The following is a 17308-nucleotide window of genomic DNA, read 5'->3' as shown; positions in this document are numbered from 1 at the left end:
ATAAGTGCAAGACCCCCTTCTACTCTGGACTGTCGACTCTAGGAATTTTGTATTCATGAGCGTCAATGAAGCCCGTAATGATATGTGATAAGGAATTGAGCCAAGACTTAGATATGGAAAGCATGTCAACTTTCGTGGATGCAATTAGTGAGGTTATCAGAGAGTGGTGTTAAGGCTCATCTGACATTGTGTAGGAAGCCCTGAAAGAGGGTTTAACTGTGGCAGGGGGATTATGAATCTTTGTGTGCTCAATCTGGATGAGGTTGTTTGTATTAGCGTTTATTTTAGGGGCAAGTTAGGGATTGTGGCTTGGAGAAACAGTTCTAGGAGAGAGAGTTGAGGGGATTACTAGGATTGGGGGGTAATGGAGCTTAGATTACTGGGGTCTGAGAAGGTGAAGAGCAGACTTTGCAATATACCACTTAAATTGCACAATAAATTAAGAGATATGAGTGCATAAAGATCGAGCAGTTAATGGACCTAGAACCAGGAAAAAAGAGCAGACTTTGCAGTTCACCACCGGATTTAAAAGGTAACAGCAAAGGATTAAATGTAGGCAGATGGGTGACAGGAATCGAAGTCCTGACTAGTGCTGAAGTGCTGCTAATTTTGGTGGTGTAAAGAGATCACCATCAAGTTACTCAAAAGTTCTCCATTAAAGAATAAGCATTTTGAATGTTATAACGGTTAGATTTTATTTCCCGGTTGCATGCAGCTGAAAATATTGTTTTAATAAGGCCTCTCTATTCCAGCCATAAGTGAAATTTTGAGGTATATGTGAAATTATACATACTGTATTGAATTTCTGTTTCCAGATACTACCGTTTGGCTCTTTGATAACAAGTACAAAATGTATCCGACCATGTTCCCAACTAAATTTCCTTTTCTCCAGATTATAAGGGCAATCTAAACGTAATTGATCAAACCTTTTAAATATTCCCTTTCTACATTAGGTGCAGTAACTCCACTCCGACAGCAATTCCCCATTTCTTAGTGCACCAACAGAGTACAATTCAGAATATCATTATATTGCCACATCCCAGAGTTAATAATATCCGCAGTATTGGTAAAAGCTGGGTGAAGTAATATAACATTGGTATTTTTTCTCCGATATTGGGAAGTGGGTTTTCTATCAGAGAGAGAATTATTAGTTCAGACTGCAACAGAGATGGATGGATAGATGCATCATGGATGCTGGTTTGAGCTGAAAATATTTTCTTCACTGCTTAAAACGTACGTTGCATAGAGGTTTGCAGAACGTTACATTGTAATCTATTGTATCAGTTCTGTGGCAGTTCCCTCCCGCTTGTTGAAGCCCCAAAGCGTAATCAATTACATTTTTACAACATGCAAGCAATTATTCCTGCTAGTTTTGTTTTGCTGTGATGAATTTAGCACTACTACGTTTTTTCACTAAGCTAAACATTTCACCTTGATATTCATAGGTAAGCTTGATATCACGCCAGATGACCCCCGGTGGATCGGTGCCTGGTGGGCAGGGTTCCTGCTCTGTGGTGCCTTACTCTTCTTCTCGTCTCTTTTGATGTTTGGATTTCCTCAGTCCCTGACTCCGAGCATGGACCCCTCCTGTGAAAGTGAGCAAACCATGCTTCCTGACAGAGATTTTGAAAGACCCAAGCCCAGCAATGGGGTGCTGGGGCATCCGCTGGAGCCAGACGACAGTGCATCCTGCTTCCAGCAGCTGAAAGGTGACCATGCTTTAGTTGAAATCATTTTATCTTGTATAAATGACAACACCGCTGTTTTTAATGGCAATGTAATCACCGTGTAATCAATTCTGATTCTCTTCTTTGGAATATAAATATCTAAATGTATTGTTAAGATTTGCATCGCATGTATCTGTTATGGAGACTTATGATTTTGTAGAAAATAACGTAATTTGTATATTCTGGCTTAAAAGCGCAGCTGTTGCCAAACAATTATGTGAAATCACCAGGAGAAAGGGGCTTTTGCTCCGCCCACGTGTTGGGAACCTGGAGTACACGGTTGGATCAGGCAGAAGTTGCATGCCTCCTCGGCTCAGAATCAGAACAAAAGTGATGCAGTCTGCGCAGTGGCTAGTGTCTTGAGTTCTCCCAGGTACACAATTCATACTCGGATAATCTGAGGTTGAGCCACCTGCACACGTCAGAACGGGGTTTAGTCACATCAGTGGTCAAAGTGGATTAAAAAAATAGTGGGAGCTGTGATGTTGCGCGCAGGGTGGTCATGGTGAGTGAGTGTGGGTGTGTGGTCATAGATGTGGCTAAAAAATACAAAATATTCGGTAACTTTTTTCAGTCTTTAACGCTCATGTAAAAACATTTGGGGGCATATTATCAAGCACGGAGTTAAAATTATCGCCGCTTTAGCGCCAGAAAACTGCTGCTAAAGCGGCGATAATGGGCTTGATACTATGCCCTTGAGAATTCCAATAGAAACCCATGTTGACACCAGAACATGGGCTTCCATGGGAATTCTCAAGGGCATATTATCAAGCCCATTATCGCCGCTTTAGCTGCAGTTTTCAGCCGCTAAAGCGGCGATAATATTTACTCCGTTTCTTGAAAATATGCCCCAAAATAACTTAAAATAACACCGAGCTAAGAGGAAAATTTAATGCAAGGTATGTTAATCAGTGAGAGATGCACTAACATACATTATGAAACCTCTGTTGGTTAATGCACTGCATTAGAGGGCCACTGAATTGAATCCTGGTGGATGTCATGGAGAATAGTGACTTGTGAATGTTTAGTGCTACAAGGTCTCTGTCTTTGACAGAAAACACTATGAACATATAAAACAGTATTTTAAGCTTGCATTACACACAGTGTAAGAAGGCTGCTACAGATGCTCAAAAATGTTAAGATAAAAAAGTGTTTCCCAGATATAGATTATTTGCAGACTATACGCAATCAATCAATCAGCAAAATTTGTATAGCGCGCTACTCACCCGCAAGGGTCTCAAGGCGCTGAGGGGGCGGGGGGTCGCTACTGCTCGAATAGCCAGGTCTTGAGTTGTTTCCTGAAGGAGAGATGGTCCAGGGTCAGCCATAGGTGAGTGGGGAGGGAGTTCCATGTCTTGGCTGCCAGGTAGGGGAAAGATCTTCCTCCGACGGTGAACTTCTGAATGCGTGGGACGGAGGCGAGGGCGAGGCTGGCGGATCGGAGCTGGCGGGTGGGTGTGTAGAATGTGAGGCGGCTGTTGAGGTACTTCGGGCCCGTGTCGTGGAGAGCCTTGTGTGCGTGGGTGAGGAGTCTGAACGTGATCCTCTTGTTGACGGGGAGCCAGTGCAGGTCTTTCAGGTGGGCAGAGATGTGGCTGCGGCGAGGGATATCCAGGATGAGTCCTGCTGAGGCGTTCTGAATGCGCTGGAGTCGTTTCTGGAGTTTGGCTGTGGTTCCACCATAGAGGGTGTTCCCGTAGTCCAGACGACTGGTGTCGAGGGCCTGGGTGACCGTCTTCCTGGTTTCGGTGGGGATCCATCGGAAGATCTTTCGGAGCATGCACAGGGTGTTGAAGCAGGATGACAAGACGGCGTTCACTTGCTTGGTCATCGTGAGGGAGGAGTCCAGGATGAAGCCTAGGTTGCGGGCGTGGTCTGTTGGTTTGGGTGCGATGCCCAGGGCAGGGGGCCACTAGGAGTCATCCCAGGCAGAGGGAGATGGTCCGAGGATGAGGACTTCCGTCTTGTCTGAGTTCAGTTTCAGACGGCTGATCTTCATCCATTCTGCGACGTCTTTCATTCCTTCCTGGAGGTTGGCTTTGGCGGTGCGGGGTCGTTGGTGAGGGAGAGGATCAGCTGGGTGTCGTCGGCGTAGGAGATGATGTTGAGGTTGTGTTGGCGAGCGATGACTGCGAGAGGGCTCATGTAGACGTTGAAGAGGGTGGGGCTGAGGGAGGATCCTTGCGGAACGCCACAGATAACTTCGGTGGCCGCGGAACGTAAGGGGGGGAGGCGGACTACCTGGGTTCTTCCGGCGAGGAACGAGATGATCCACTCCAGTGCCGCTCCTTGGATACCGGTGTTGCTGAGGCGCTGTATCAGGATGCGGTGGCATACGGTGTTGAAGGCAGCAGAGAGGTCCAGGAGGATGAGTGCAGCAGTTTCGCCGTTGTCGAGCAGGGACCTGATGTGGTCGGTGGCTGCGATGAGGGCGGTCTCGGTGCTGTGGTTTGCTCGGAAACTGGACTGTGAGGGTCCGAGGGATCCGTTGGTCTCGAGGAAGGTGGAGAGTTGTCTGTTGACGGTCTTCTCGATGACTTTAGCTGGAAAGGAGAGGCGCGAGATGGGGCGGACCGTCTTGAGGTCCGTGGGGTCCGCGGTGGGTTTCTTCAGGAGGGCGCTCAGCTCGACGTGTTTCCAGCTCTCCGGGAAGGTGGCGGATGCGAAGGAGCTGTTGATGATGTTCCGGAGCTGGGGTGCGATGATGGAGTGATTTTTTTTATTTATAACTGTTGTTTAAAAGCACATACTGCACAGTTTATCTTGTAGAGCCCTTTCAATACCTCTCCGAAACAATAACTGGTGTATTATCAAGAAGCTTCAAGTGATTCCCTCAATTAAAGGCAGTAGCAGCTTCAAAGCATCCTTTACATTTGCAGATTGACCAGTTGCACGCATTTACATGTGTTTCAGGCAGCAGGCATCCTAGCAAGAAGGCTTTTTTAGCTGTCTGTGTCTCCCTCTGTTTCACGGCATAGTCGACTCCGAGAATTCAGCTTTTGGAATTAAACGTCCTAGAACGGTTGTGTTTTCACAAAAAGTCTGGGAACTGTTTTTCTAAAATTACAAAAGTATGGGCACGTCATGCCCCTAGAATACCTCCCCCCTCCAACACTTCGATCCCTGACCCACATCCCCAGGCAAGCAAAGAGGGGAAGGTTAATGCATTTATAACTCTGATACCCTTCGGAATATTGTTTGAGCCGGAATGCGGTGCAATAGTTATGCGTGGGGGTCAGCAGGCAGTAGCAGAGGTGGTCTGTTCTGCAGATTTTTCACAGCAGTGAGCATAATCATAGTTTAACCTGCTGTAAGTAGTATTACAAACAGACCTGGTTCTAGAGGGTGGGTCAGGTGGGTCAGGCACTCCATAAATAGCCCTGTGGCTTACCCAAGGCCCATTCACGAGCAGAAAACATTTTGGGTTTTTTATTTAATGAAACACATACCGGGGGACTGCATTCTCGCTATCAAAGCCTACTTGTGCAGCTTTCATATATAATGGCAATGCCTTGGGCTACCATAAGTGCCTTGGGCCAGGGGTGAGGTCACAGGGGTTGATTGCTATTACAGCACAAGTGGAAATTGAAGAAATATATGAGACACCCCCATATATCAACCGCAAATTCCTGTGACACAATAATTTGGAAATGAAAACAATTTATGGCAGAAACAGTTTGAAGGATTCTACCATTTCAAGAAAGGTAATAGAAAATGTGCAAACAAGGAGGAGTTATATCTTAATAGTGGTATATTTTATTTTTGCTGTGAAGCTATTCCTAACTTATGGCCAGGGCCACTGGAATTATGCGGCCAGGGAAAACCAAATTATGCTGCAGGATTTACTACATATTCTGGCAAGAAAAGTAAATTACGCTTTGTAGTGCAGCTCATTTTGTGATAGAATGACTTCATTATTGTTAGACCTGGCATCCTTGGCGTGGTTTCCCCCTATCTTTTTGCCTATACCTCCTGTATTTTTGATGCTGTGCTGGATTTCGTTTTTGCTGGTTTAGATGCTTTGGAGACTCTGCCACTGCTGATCAGTGTCAGAGTGTAAGTGCTCCCTGTGTAAATTGTTATTATGATTGGATATACATGATTGGCATATTTGTGTCACCATGAAGTTCCTAGTAATGTGCACTGGGTGTGCCAGGGCTGGTGATGACAAATGCTACTAGTGGGCCTGCAGCACTGATTGTGCCACCTACATGAGTAGCCCTAAAATGGTGTCTCAGGCCTGCCACCGCAGTGCCTATGTGCAGTCTGTGAACTGCCATGTCCTCCTGGTAAGTGTCCCCACTGACCAGGCCTAACCCTACCCTTTCTATGGAAGGCCCAAGGTACCCCCTTGGGCAGGGTGCAGTGTATGTGAAAGGTAGAGCATGTACTTGTGCAGGTGACATACTCTGGTAGTGAATTACAGCCATTTTCGTTTTTCACTGCTGCAAGGCTATCTTGCTTCATAGGCTAACATGGGGGATGCTGGCTACAGTGGCTACCAGCATATCTTCCCATAGGAGCAAGATAGGGCATAAAAGTCTGGTATCCCTGGACTCAGAATTTAATAACACATCTTTTAGGAAAGGTGTTTTTTCACTCCTGTGTTTGAGAATAGCACTTTTAGAAAGCTGCTGTTCTCTTGTCTGTCCTTTCTGTGTGCCTTGGCCTGTTTGTGTATTGACTGTCTGGTTTGAGAGTGAGAGGGGCTGGGGATCCCCCAGGAGGCTGGCTGAGTCAGCCCTAGGCTGAATGACAGCATTTGCAACTTGAGTGGTGGGACGAGATCGCACCTGGGCCTGAATAGGGCTGTGCCTGCCTTCCACAATGCTGGCTCTGCCTCCTGCTGGGCGGCTGACGACCCTGCCCCTCATTCTGAAAGGAAAGGAGAAGCCAGGAAAACAAAGTGCTTAAGAAACACCCAGAACTGGTTCAGACTGGGCTCAGAGCCCTCCTGCACAAAGGGATCAAAGACTTTTAGGGGTATAAGTAGAGGACCCCTGACAACAAGAAATTAGGTCATCCTGGAATCAAGAAGGAACCTCTGCCAAGGAGAAAGCTGAATCTGAAGAAGGAAGACTGTCCTGCTGTTGCTCTGCTGGACTGTCCTGCTGTTGCTTTGCTGCCAAGGAGAGGGGAAGGACTTTTGCTGTTGTGCTGTGTCCCCTGTCTTGAAGGAATCTGCAAGGGCCTGAGAAGATCTGGCTCCCTGTTTTTGAAGTCCCAGGAACAAAAGGACTTCACCCCCAGCTTCCCTGAGCTCTGCTGAGAAAGCTGTGTCCTTCCTGGAGTGCTTAGCCTATGTGTGGCGCCTCTGGAAGTTGTACCTGTGGAGGGGAGCTGGAAATCACGCTTTTAAAGACTTTGCTACAGAAAATCTATCGCAAACCCGGCCGAGCATGAAAATTCCCGCCGCTTCGAAGATCGGGATGATCGCAGCGCCTGCCGCGCTGCCCAAAGACGCTGCATCCTTCGTTAGCGGGAAGATTTCCGCCGCTGCGAACATCGTCGCAGAGCCTGCTGTTGCTTGGTGAAACCATCGCATCACGTTGCTCCGAGAATCGTCTCAGAGCGACCGCAACGAGGAGCTGCGAGAGAAAGATCGCCACTGGACTGCGCATCGTCGCCCCGGAGATCGTGGCAACACCCGAGAATCGTCACATCGTGCCTTTGCGGGAGGAAACTTCCTACAGAACCTACGCACCGAAATCCATACAAGTGGCCTTCCTCCCCATACAGACCGAATTCGTCGCAACACGCCTGCTGCTGCAGCGGGGCTGTCGCTAACGCCTCCCCAGGTTCTCAGGAGCAACGCATCGCTTGTTTTTCACCGCTACAGCTTCTGTGCTTGGAACTTTTTATCGCTAACAAAGGTACTGTGGCTAAAACGTGACGCAACTGTGGATAAAGTTATCGCTAACATTAAGAACTCTTTTGCAACCATATTCTTGAACTGTGTATGTTGGATTTTTGTTGTTTTGGTCTTGTGTAGTTTAGATTAAATACCTTTATTTTTCTAAACTGTTGTGGAGTCAGTTTGTGGTGTTTTCACTGTGTTACTGTGAGTGTTAGTACAAATACTTTACACATTGCCTCTGGTTAGCATTGACTGCTCGTGCCAAGCTACCTAGAGGGTGAGCAGGGGTTATCTCAGAGGGTTTCCTCCTTACCCTGACTAGAAGCAAGGGTCCCTATTTGGACAGTGGTACCTACCTCTGCCAACTAGAGACCCCCAGTTATAACCATTATTTTTACATTATCATACTTTAATACTGTCTTGGCAAAGATTACCAATTTAACACCAAAATGCAGCAATAGGCAACTGAAAGGTGATTAGCCAACTTTTCCAAGGGGCCGTCAACTGCGTAGCAACATGCCACTGTGCTTTTAGGAACTTTTGATCCATTTAACATAGAAACAATTTTTTTGTTAAAATCTGAAAATGATGTAGAAGATGATGGATTATGTTACAAATGTGGCAAATCCACAATCATGCAGAATACCCTTCAGCTGGAGAATTGCACAATCCCCATGGCCCTGCTTATTAAGCATAAAAACACTTACAATGGCAAGGGTTTGACTCTCCTTAAATAAAAATACTTGTCAAGTTTCACTAATATATCACACATCGATTGAAAGGAACAGTGCAATTGTCTATTATGCAAAGAAACGCACTGGCAACAATTCCATGGCAGCACCGACAACATGTGCAGCAACTGTCCTGCCAATTCCCAATCTCCCGAGGACCTTGCAGAAAAAGGAGCTTGCTAACATAATTAGAATCGGAAACACCCCATTTTGGGGAACCAGTGACTGTGCATTTATTCTCTCATTTTGTCACTTGAAAAGACAGGAATGGATTATAGTGAGTTCCACTGGAAATATGCAATTCTGCATTAACAGTGTTTTAAACATAATATGGATTTATCTAATATGCCACATAATCCATCATCTGCAGCATAATTTGGAGATTTTAACAAAAGCCACATAAATGGATTAAACGCTAGTAAAATGCAACCATCTGTTGATGCACAGTCGAAGGCCCTTCACAAAGGTTTACTTATCCACTTTCAGTTGCTTACTGCTGCAGTTGCGTTTTAAATTGGTACTAATGGGGTAAAACTTTTTTTCCCAGACACTGTTAACGTGTAAAAAATGACAAGATATTTAATACTACTTTTCATCACGCTGCAAAATGTAGTCAACCCTGCTGCATAATTTGGTCCTACCGTAATGCATAATTCCAGAGGCCCTAATTAAAGCGAAGCCATTACTCCCCACGTCCCAAATTGATAAGAGAGAAAAAAGTGAGGTGAAGCAGAGGGATAGAAGGGTAATAGTGAGGCGGCTGTGGCAGAAGGGAGCATAGTGACAAAAAAGGAGGATGGTGAGAGGGGGAGAAGAATGGCAAGCCAGAAAGACAGAGGGAGGGGAGCAAGGAGGAGGGACACAAAAGAGGGGGAGGAAGAGAGAGAAGGGTGAGGAAGTGAGGGTGAAGTGGAACAAAACTAATTTGGTGCACAGTGAGAGAATGGATAGGTCGGGAGAGAGAGAATCTAGGATGAGGCAGAAAGAAAGGGGGAGGAGGTGAGAAAATATGAGGTGAAGTGGTGAAATAAAAGGGCACGACATGGAAACGGATAAGGTGGAGAGAGAGTAGAATGATGTGATGAAAGTGAGGTGGAAGGAAACAGAGGGTGAGGTGAGCAGAGCAACACGGTGAATTTGAGAGAAAGGAGGGTGAAGTAGGGAAAGAGGAAGGTGAAACAGAGTGAAAGACTGGTGAAGTGGAGAGAGCAGAAAAGATAAAGTCCATAGGTTTAAACCTCTTGAAATATATAGTCTACAGTAGTAGACAGAAGCCGGCAGTAGGTATGGTATGCAGCTCACACCCATGCAAGACCATCCCGCATGCCTAGACACAGTTCCCAGACACGTGGGACTCTGGACATCCCCATTTATATTTATGGCCCACCAATGCTTCTTCATGGCCCTCCCAGATTCCAAATCCTGGAACCGGGCCTGATAACAAGGGGTCTAAGGTAGTCAGGGCATGGGCAAGATGACACCTTGTGCATTTACCACAGCTGCCCCAGGCAAGTGTCTTTCCTGGCCGAAGCTGACCGTCTCTGTCTCCCGTTGGCATCCTGATGCGGCCACCAAATCGTTCACAGGGGTGTATTCCCTTCATGCTGTCTGTCAGTAGTTTGGGCTGCCTCCATTATTCTTCTCGACCTCGTGTTATGCACAGTGCTGCAACACTCCTTGTATTGGGTGGACTCCCGTAGAATCTTGTCAGTGTGCAGCAACCTCTGGTTTACACGAATATCTTTTACCGAGAGTGGGAAGCACAGACCTTGTCCTCAGGAAGGTAAAGTACAAATGAGGTCTCAACATACTTTACTAACTGTAACCATTTCCGGTACCTCTCTTCTGCCTTTAACACAATTGGGATGGAGTTCAAACAGCTGAGTGAAGAAGCTTTATAATTTAAATCAACTGACCAGCAGCCATTTCATGAAGGCGCTGTTGAGAAAGGGCCATTTGTATGGCTGATCCCCGACCACATGGGTAGGTAACAAACATCTGGCTCTGGGGCCAAGTGAGCGAATGTTTCCTGTCTTGTAGTTATCTGTATAGTGCATTCATAGCCCTGGCAGGCCTGAGCACTAGATATTCCAGCTGAGGGTTCATGGAGCAGAATTATTAATCTTGAAAGTTGGCAAGCAGGGTCAGATTTGGTATCCAGTGGAGAGGGCATGGAGTATCTATTTGCCAGGGTTAAGATTGAGCTCAATGGCAACATGGTTGTGATTGATGTCTGGATAAGGCAAAAGCAAGGAGCTTAATACCTCACTGGCAATGATGTTATTTCTCTACCCTTGGTGCCAGGGCCAAAAGACTTTATGACTTGGACAAACTCAGATGTGTTGACCAGAGCACAGGCTGAATGTCAGTCTAAGAGTGAGGCTGGGAGCATCATAGTAAGGACTAAGACAAGGTAGTTTAAAGGAAAGGGCAGACTCTGAGACTGCGGTGACCATAGAGGTCATTACTTCTGCTCCAGAGAGAGAGAGAGGACCATCTGCGAGAGCCTGTTTAGCTTCCAGAGCTGCACAGTTTGTTGTCTACTGGTGGGCCTACCTGAGAAGATTTATACAAGATTTCTACAAGGCACAGTAAGAGTGTACTATGCTTATGGGACTTTGGAATGATTTCCAGGATCATGTCAGCAAAGGGAGCAGTCAGAACACACTATGTGGGCTGGAAGGATGGCTACTCCATAGTGAACCAGTACATTTTGAGCCAGGAGCTACAAAAGGCCAGTAGTTCCATTAGTTCATAGGAACGTCTCTTATCACTAGCCCATTAAGTGCCTTAAGCAGGACATTTAGGGATTGGAAAAATGCAGGGTAGGTTGAACCCTCTGTTCTGCTGGCAAGGGATGTGCAGAGACACAGAGCGGTTCTGTGGAACCTGGCCTGCTAGCCTGCCAAAATGAGTGGTAAGCTCATGATGGGAACTCTTCCAGAGAACCTCGAAGGAAATGGAATCTTTTCCTGATATGTTTCTTGTTTACCTACCAAGAGATTCCGCATAACGGATTAGGGATTAGTCCCTTTGAATATCTGTATAGACACCCAACACAGGATCATCTTGCCTTAGTAAGAGAAGCATGGGAAGGAACCTCAGACTCTCCACAGAAGGATGTGGTGGACTTTGTGATTGGCCTAAGGACATTGATGGTGCAGTAAATGTGTCAGGCAAAGCAAAACCTTCAGGCTAGCTAATCACTGACAAAAGAATGATACAACTAGAAAGCTACCTTGACTGGTTATCAAGAAGGCCAAGATGTGTTGGTGCTAAAGCCTATTTGTCCCAGAGCTTTGGAGAACAAATGATGTGGCCATATAAAGTAGTTCAAAAAGTGTCTGAGGTAAACTACTTGATGGACACAGGTGCCACAAGGGAGCCCAAGAGGGTGAGCAAGCTGAAGCCTTACCTCTGAAGTGACTACACAGTGAATGTCATGGCTATAGCATAGGAAGTTGAGGTAGACAGTGAGCCTCTTCTTCACTTACTACATAGTAACATTAAGGATGTCACTGTGGAAGGGGTTCACTTGGCCCCTAAGTTAACGCCTGAGCAGCAGAGAGAGTGTAGAGAGGTGTTGGGATGGCTTGCCAACCTATTGGTGCTAACTCCAGGATTGACACTGGTCTGTGTGCATGGCACAGACATTGGTGACAGCCTGTCACTGAAGGGAAGATTGTAGAGAATGTCTTACCAGGTTGAGGGATGCATTAAGGTGGACGTTGACAAGACTTGGGACCTGGGTGTCATTGAGAGATCTCGTAGTCCTTTGTCTAGTCCTGTGTTTCTAGTATCAAAGCATGGGTCTACTGACTTACGGTTCTGTGTCAACTACCCATCCCTCAATGAGGTAACCAAACCCGATGTCCATCCAATTCCCAGAGTGTATGAGCTTGTGCATTGGTTAGGTGCTGCAGAGTACTTGAGCACCTCTTGGATCTGACCATTTGATATTGTCAGATCGCTTTGGCACTGAATGCTAAAGAGAAAACTACATTTCTACTCCAGAGAAGCTGAATCAGTTTAAAGTGGTATCCTTTGGGTTGAACAATGCTCCAGCCACTTTTCAGTGCCAGTTGAATCATGTTGTTGCAGGGTTGGCAGAGTTCAGTGCGGCCTACTTGGATGAAATTGTGGTCTACATCAATTCATGGCGGGACGACCTGAGTCACCAGGAACAGGTGTTGGCAAGGATAAAGAAGATGAAACTGGCCATCAAGGCAACTAATTGTCAGGTGGGCAGTACTCTGTAGTATACCTTGAACTTAAGTTGGGGAACAGATAGATTCACCTGTTTGATGCCAAGATTCAGTCTATGATCAAGTGGAATGTATCTGCTACCCAGACTGAAGTCAGTGCCTTAGTAGGGCTCACAGGGTATTACAGAAAGTTTGTGAAAGTTTGTGGCAAACTATGGAAGTATAGTTCCCACACTGACTGCTTTGACCTCTAGGAAGCAGCTCAAGAAGGTAATATGGACTGCAGTGTGTCAAAAGGCATTTGACAAAGAAGTGGGAGTAGTGGTAGCTCAACTGTATCAAAATGTTAAAGAGCATCCATTGTCTTTACTAGTAGGAGATTACGACCTAGTGAGCAGAACTGGGTGACTATTGAGAAGGATTGCTTTGTCATAGTGTGGGCCTTTCATAAGTTTCACCCATATTTCTTTGGTACTAAGTTTGTGGTGTAAATAGATCATATGATGGCTAAGAGAGATAATCCCACATTGTTGAGATGGTCTATTTCTTTATAAGGGTTAAACTTTGTAGTGGAAAACAGAGCCAGATTGAACCACTAGAATGCTGATGGTTTTTCCTGCAGGTTTACCAATCTGACCACCCAACCTCTCCAGGTAAGGTGCTGAATTGTAATTTAAAATCCTCTTTAATAGCAGCAAAGTTGGATTTTAAGTCACAATTCTGAAAATGCAACTTTTATAAAGTTGAAAAATATATACCCTGGATTCTTGACTATATATCCGGGGTATCTAATTTTCATTTGAATTTTGGTGGCTGGCAGGGCCACGGACCTGGTGCACATTTTATTCCATGAACTTTGGATAACGTGTTTATTATGTTTGAATACGTATAACGGAGTGCATTTGAGCTATACTTGTGATATTAACTTTAAAAAGTTGGCATTTTCTTGTCCCAACCAATTTCAATTCATAAATCTTTATTTCTGCACTTATATAGCCATAAAAGATGTTCACATATTACAAATACATACATATATTACAAAAGAACATTATGTTAGTTTAAAAAGACAGTATCCACAATACTAGAACAAATAAATATCAGCGTTGCACAATGCATGGAAACACATAAAAGCCCCAAAAAATACAATTTGTAGGTCTAGTCATCTATGGGAATTCATTTGGCCTATTATACAGATAATGGGACTTTTTAGGCAGAAGTTGTTAAAAGCCTACGATTATGCCACATGGCTGTCAAAAATGTTGCTACAGCAAATACTATGCAGCCAGAGAGGTCTGTTTTAAATATTCTATAGGCCTGCATACATTTTTTAATTCCCAAGTTTTTACATACTGGTACGATCCAGTATTTTCTAGACTTACGATAGGCTGGACAAAAAAACAGTATATGTACATCATTTTCAGAGTCACATGCACAGCCTGGGCAATTTTTCGGTGCCGCTATAGCCCATTTACTAGTTAGAGCTCTAATTGGTAGGGTCCCGTATCTCCACTGTAGATATAATTTTCTTGTTAAGATTGGAGAAATATTATCTAAAGCATGTTCAAAGTAAAAGAAATCTTTAACTTTTAAGAAAGAATCCGTTAGGGTGCCATTCTGTGGGTTATGCAAGACAGCCGATAGTTTGCTATCATAAAATACTGTGGCCAAATGCTTACGTGAAATAGCATTACATGCAGACGCAGGATCAGACCACAGTGATGATAATCCCAGACTACCAAATTCTTTCTTGATGTACATTAACCAGGGAATTCGCCCTAGATTTGGTAGTCTTAGGATCTCCTGAAGTTCCTGCCTGTAATTATGTAGCTCAGGTGTTGTCCATAATCTCCGCCTGAATCTCAGTGGTTTAAGGCCCAATTCCTCTTCTATCGATTTGATACCCAGATCGAGCCGCAGGGGTAAAAGTGGGGTGCTTGGCGGCAACGCCAAAAGTTGTCTAAGAAATTTATTTTCCGTGGCGATGATCTCTGGTCTACACCTGTAGCCCCAAACATCTCCGCCATAGAGTACCGCCCCCCTTGCCTGCATTTTGTAAATCTCGAGAGGTGGGCCTATGGGTTTGTAGGTAGATGTGTTATACAGCTTCATGATTCCTGCAGTAAGTTGGGCCAGTTTGAGCTGAGATTTAATTTGGTGGGGCTCCCAGGTCATTTTCTCATTCATGGTTACCGCAAGATACTCAAAAGTCTGGACACGCTCTAGACATATGGAGCCTATAGTGGGGGTTGGGCGAGTAGTTGGTGGGGGATGAAAAATCATGAATTTGGTTTTTAAAGCATATATTTCCAATCCCCGTTCCAAACAAAAAGACTCGAAGCCATCCAACACACGCTGGATTCCCATTGGAGACCTTGAGAGCAGAAGGGTGTCGTCTGCGAACATGATCGCAGGCACCCTTCTGCCAGCCAGCCTAGGAGCGTCCGTATTTGACACGCCATTCAAATGGGCAATCACCCCGTTGACATAGAGGCAAAACAGGTTAGGTGCCAAGACACACCCCTGCCTTACCCCCCTGTCAACGGGGAAACTGGAAGACAACAAACCATTCTTCCCATACCTAACCCGGGCATAGTTATTCTCATGCAACCTCATCAAGATGTTCAGAAGCTGAGGAGAGACGGCCAGCTTGAGTAGTACCGCCCACAGTTTCCCTCGTGGGACCGAGTCGAAGGTGGCCCGCAAATCCACGAAAACAGTGTATAGCGAGCTGCCCTCGATCCTCACAGATTTCCAAAATATTAGATTCACGCGGAATATTTGATCCATAGTGGATGTAATTTTTCTAAATCCCGCCTGAAAGGGACTCAGGATTGAGTTATCGTCAATCCAGTCTTGTAACCGCCCCAAAATTACCCTCGCAAGGATCTTCTGTGGCACATCTATGAGGCTAATGGGCCTGTAGTTGGCTGGGAGCAGAGGAGAGCCCTTCTTAAATATAGGGACAATCTCTGCACCCAGCCAAGTACAGGGTACCGCCACTCCTCTCATTATCGCGTTAAAAATGATCGCCAGGTATGGGGCCCAGAAAGCTGGTTCATGTTTAAAACGGTCACCTGGGAGCTTATCCAGCCCCGGGGCTTTGCCAGCCGCAAGTTTGGATATTGCGGCTCCCACCTCTGCTGTTGTAAACTCATTCACCTCCAACTGTTGTATAGCATCTGGGCTTGTCTCCTTTAGTTCTTGTCCCAACCATTTCGGTGCTTGCAGCCTGTATCCAACATCACATGACTAGGTGACTGATGGTATTTGTATATTGCTTCCAGGCAGTGAGGCAAAGGTGGTGAGGCAAAGGTGGAATAGGTGATGGCAGGATGGGCCGTCTCAGACTTGGTAGGGGGGCAGGGCTGTCACCAACCATACTTGCACATCAATAAAGACTCTGCCTCAGCACATGCACAAATGGTTTGACACTATTCTTATGTGCCTCCACACAAGCTAGGGCAAGGCAGGCAGTAAGAAAACTCCATGCACCACTGTAGCAGAGGACTCTAGAAGCTTCTTCCACTTCAAATTGGGTACCGGATATAAGTAGTGTACCCTTAGACCCAACACTTCAGTACACCTCTGCACCCGTGGAAAAATCCTAAGAAGGACTGCTGTGCTGCTGCAAGAAGGACTGCTACTCTGCTGCCCTGCTGATCTACTGCTTGAGTGAGAAGGGCTTGACCAGCATCTTGAACTGAGGAAAACCTGACTGAATCCAGGGGCTAGTTGACTGGCTGGCCTCCTGATCAGAACCACAAGAACAGAAAAAGCTACAACCACCCTAAACCCTGAACCTACTGTGAGTCCTAACCCTCAAGTGGGGCCACCTCAGACCTGAACCCTTGGAGGTGGGTCTGAAGGTGCTCTGCCAGCCCAACTGAGTTCCTAGCATAACCGACATAGTGTGAAATCGGCTCGCAGCTCCACATCGATACTGCCGCTTTGTGATGCACATCCCTGATGTAGGACCTCACAGGACAATGCAGGACCCTGCAGCTCCTCGAAACTATGGCTGTGTCACACATCCTCGATGCAGAGTCTTGCATTGTAGCCTCGCTGCTCCTCGGATTGCTGCTGCACAACGCATCCTTGGCACAGGACCATGCATTGCAGCACCAAGGTTCCTCAGAACCGGCACTGCATAATGCATTCTTGATGCAGCACCTCACATCTCAGCCCCGAAGATCCTTGGAACTGCCGCTGCACAATGCATCTTCAACGCTGGACCTCGCAATGTCCGCAACCAGGATTTAAGGTACTTTGTTCAGCAAGCTTAACTTGGTCCCTGTATCTGGCTCGAGCTCCACCACAGTCGACCTGAACGTGTGACTTTGTCCCAGTCCGGTACAACCAGATAACCATAGTTGGCATTTTGTGCTTTTAAGTACTAATTTGACCTAAATCTTTAAAATTGCATATCTCCGTTTGTACAAATTGAACTTTTGTTGTTTTGGTGTCAAATAATTTATTACATTTTACTCTGTTTGCATATTGGGGTGGGAATGTTCATGTGTTGTGTTTTCACTTTTGTACTGTTTTTGTGCTATATAAATGCATTAGACATTTCCTTTAAGTTAAGCCTTACTACTTTTGTGCAAACCTACCTGTGGGTTAAGCACAGGTTAACTTGTGTTTTGATTGTGTTTCACCCTGACAAGAATTGCAGTCTCTGCTTGAGTAGGGTTTCAAACCCCTCTACCAATAACCCAATTTCTTGCAATTATGATGCATTCAATTTTGTTCAGAGACGGCTCAGCACAAGAGAAACATTTGGATTCTACA

At 45.7% G+C, this 17308-nt stretch overlaps 1 protein-coding gene across 2 annotated transcripts in view; it reads left to right on the top strand.

Moving 5' to 3' along the window:
• The window catches only part of SLCO3A1 (solute carrier organic anion transporter family member 3A1), a 745165-nt gene that overhangs the window by 577530 nt on the left and 150327 nt on the right, over positions 1-17308 (top strand). For both annotated transcript variants that reach the window (XM_078683157.1, XM_078683156.1), the window contains exon 4: positions 1446-1709. In XM_078683157.1, coding sequence (XP_078539283.1) covers positions 1446-1709 — 264 coding nt within the window. The remainder of the gene's footprint in view (positions 1-1445; positions 1710-17308) is intronic.

The sequence above is a fragment of the Lissotriton helveticus genome, chromosome 3_1 (assembly GCF_964261635.1).
Source record: "Lissotriton helveticus chromosome 3_1, aLisHel1.1, whole genome shotgun sequence".
In the NCBI taxonomy this organism is placed as follows: Eukaryota; Metazoa; Chordata; class Amphibia; order Caudata; family Salamandridae; genus Lissotriton; species Lissotriton helveticus.
This window is presented reverse-complemented; position numbering and strand designations above follow the sequence as displayed.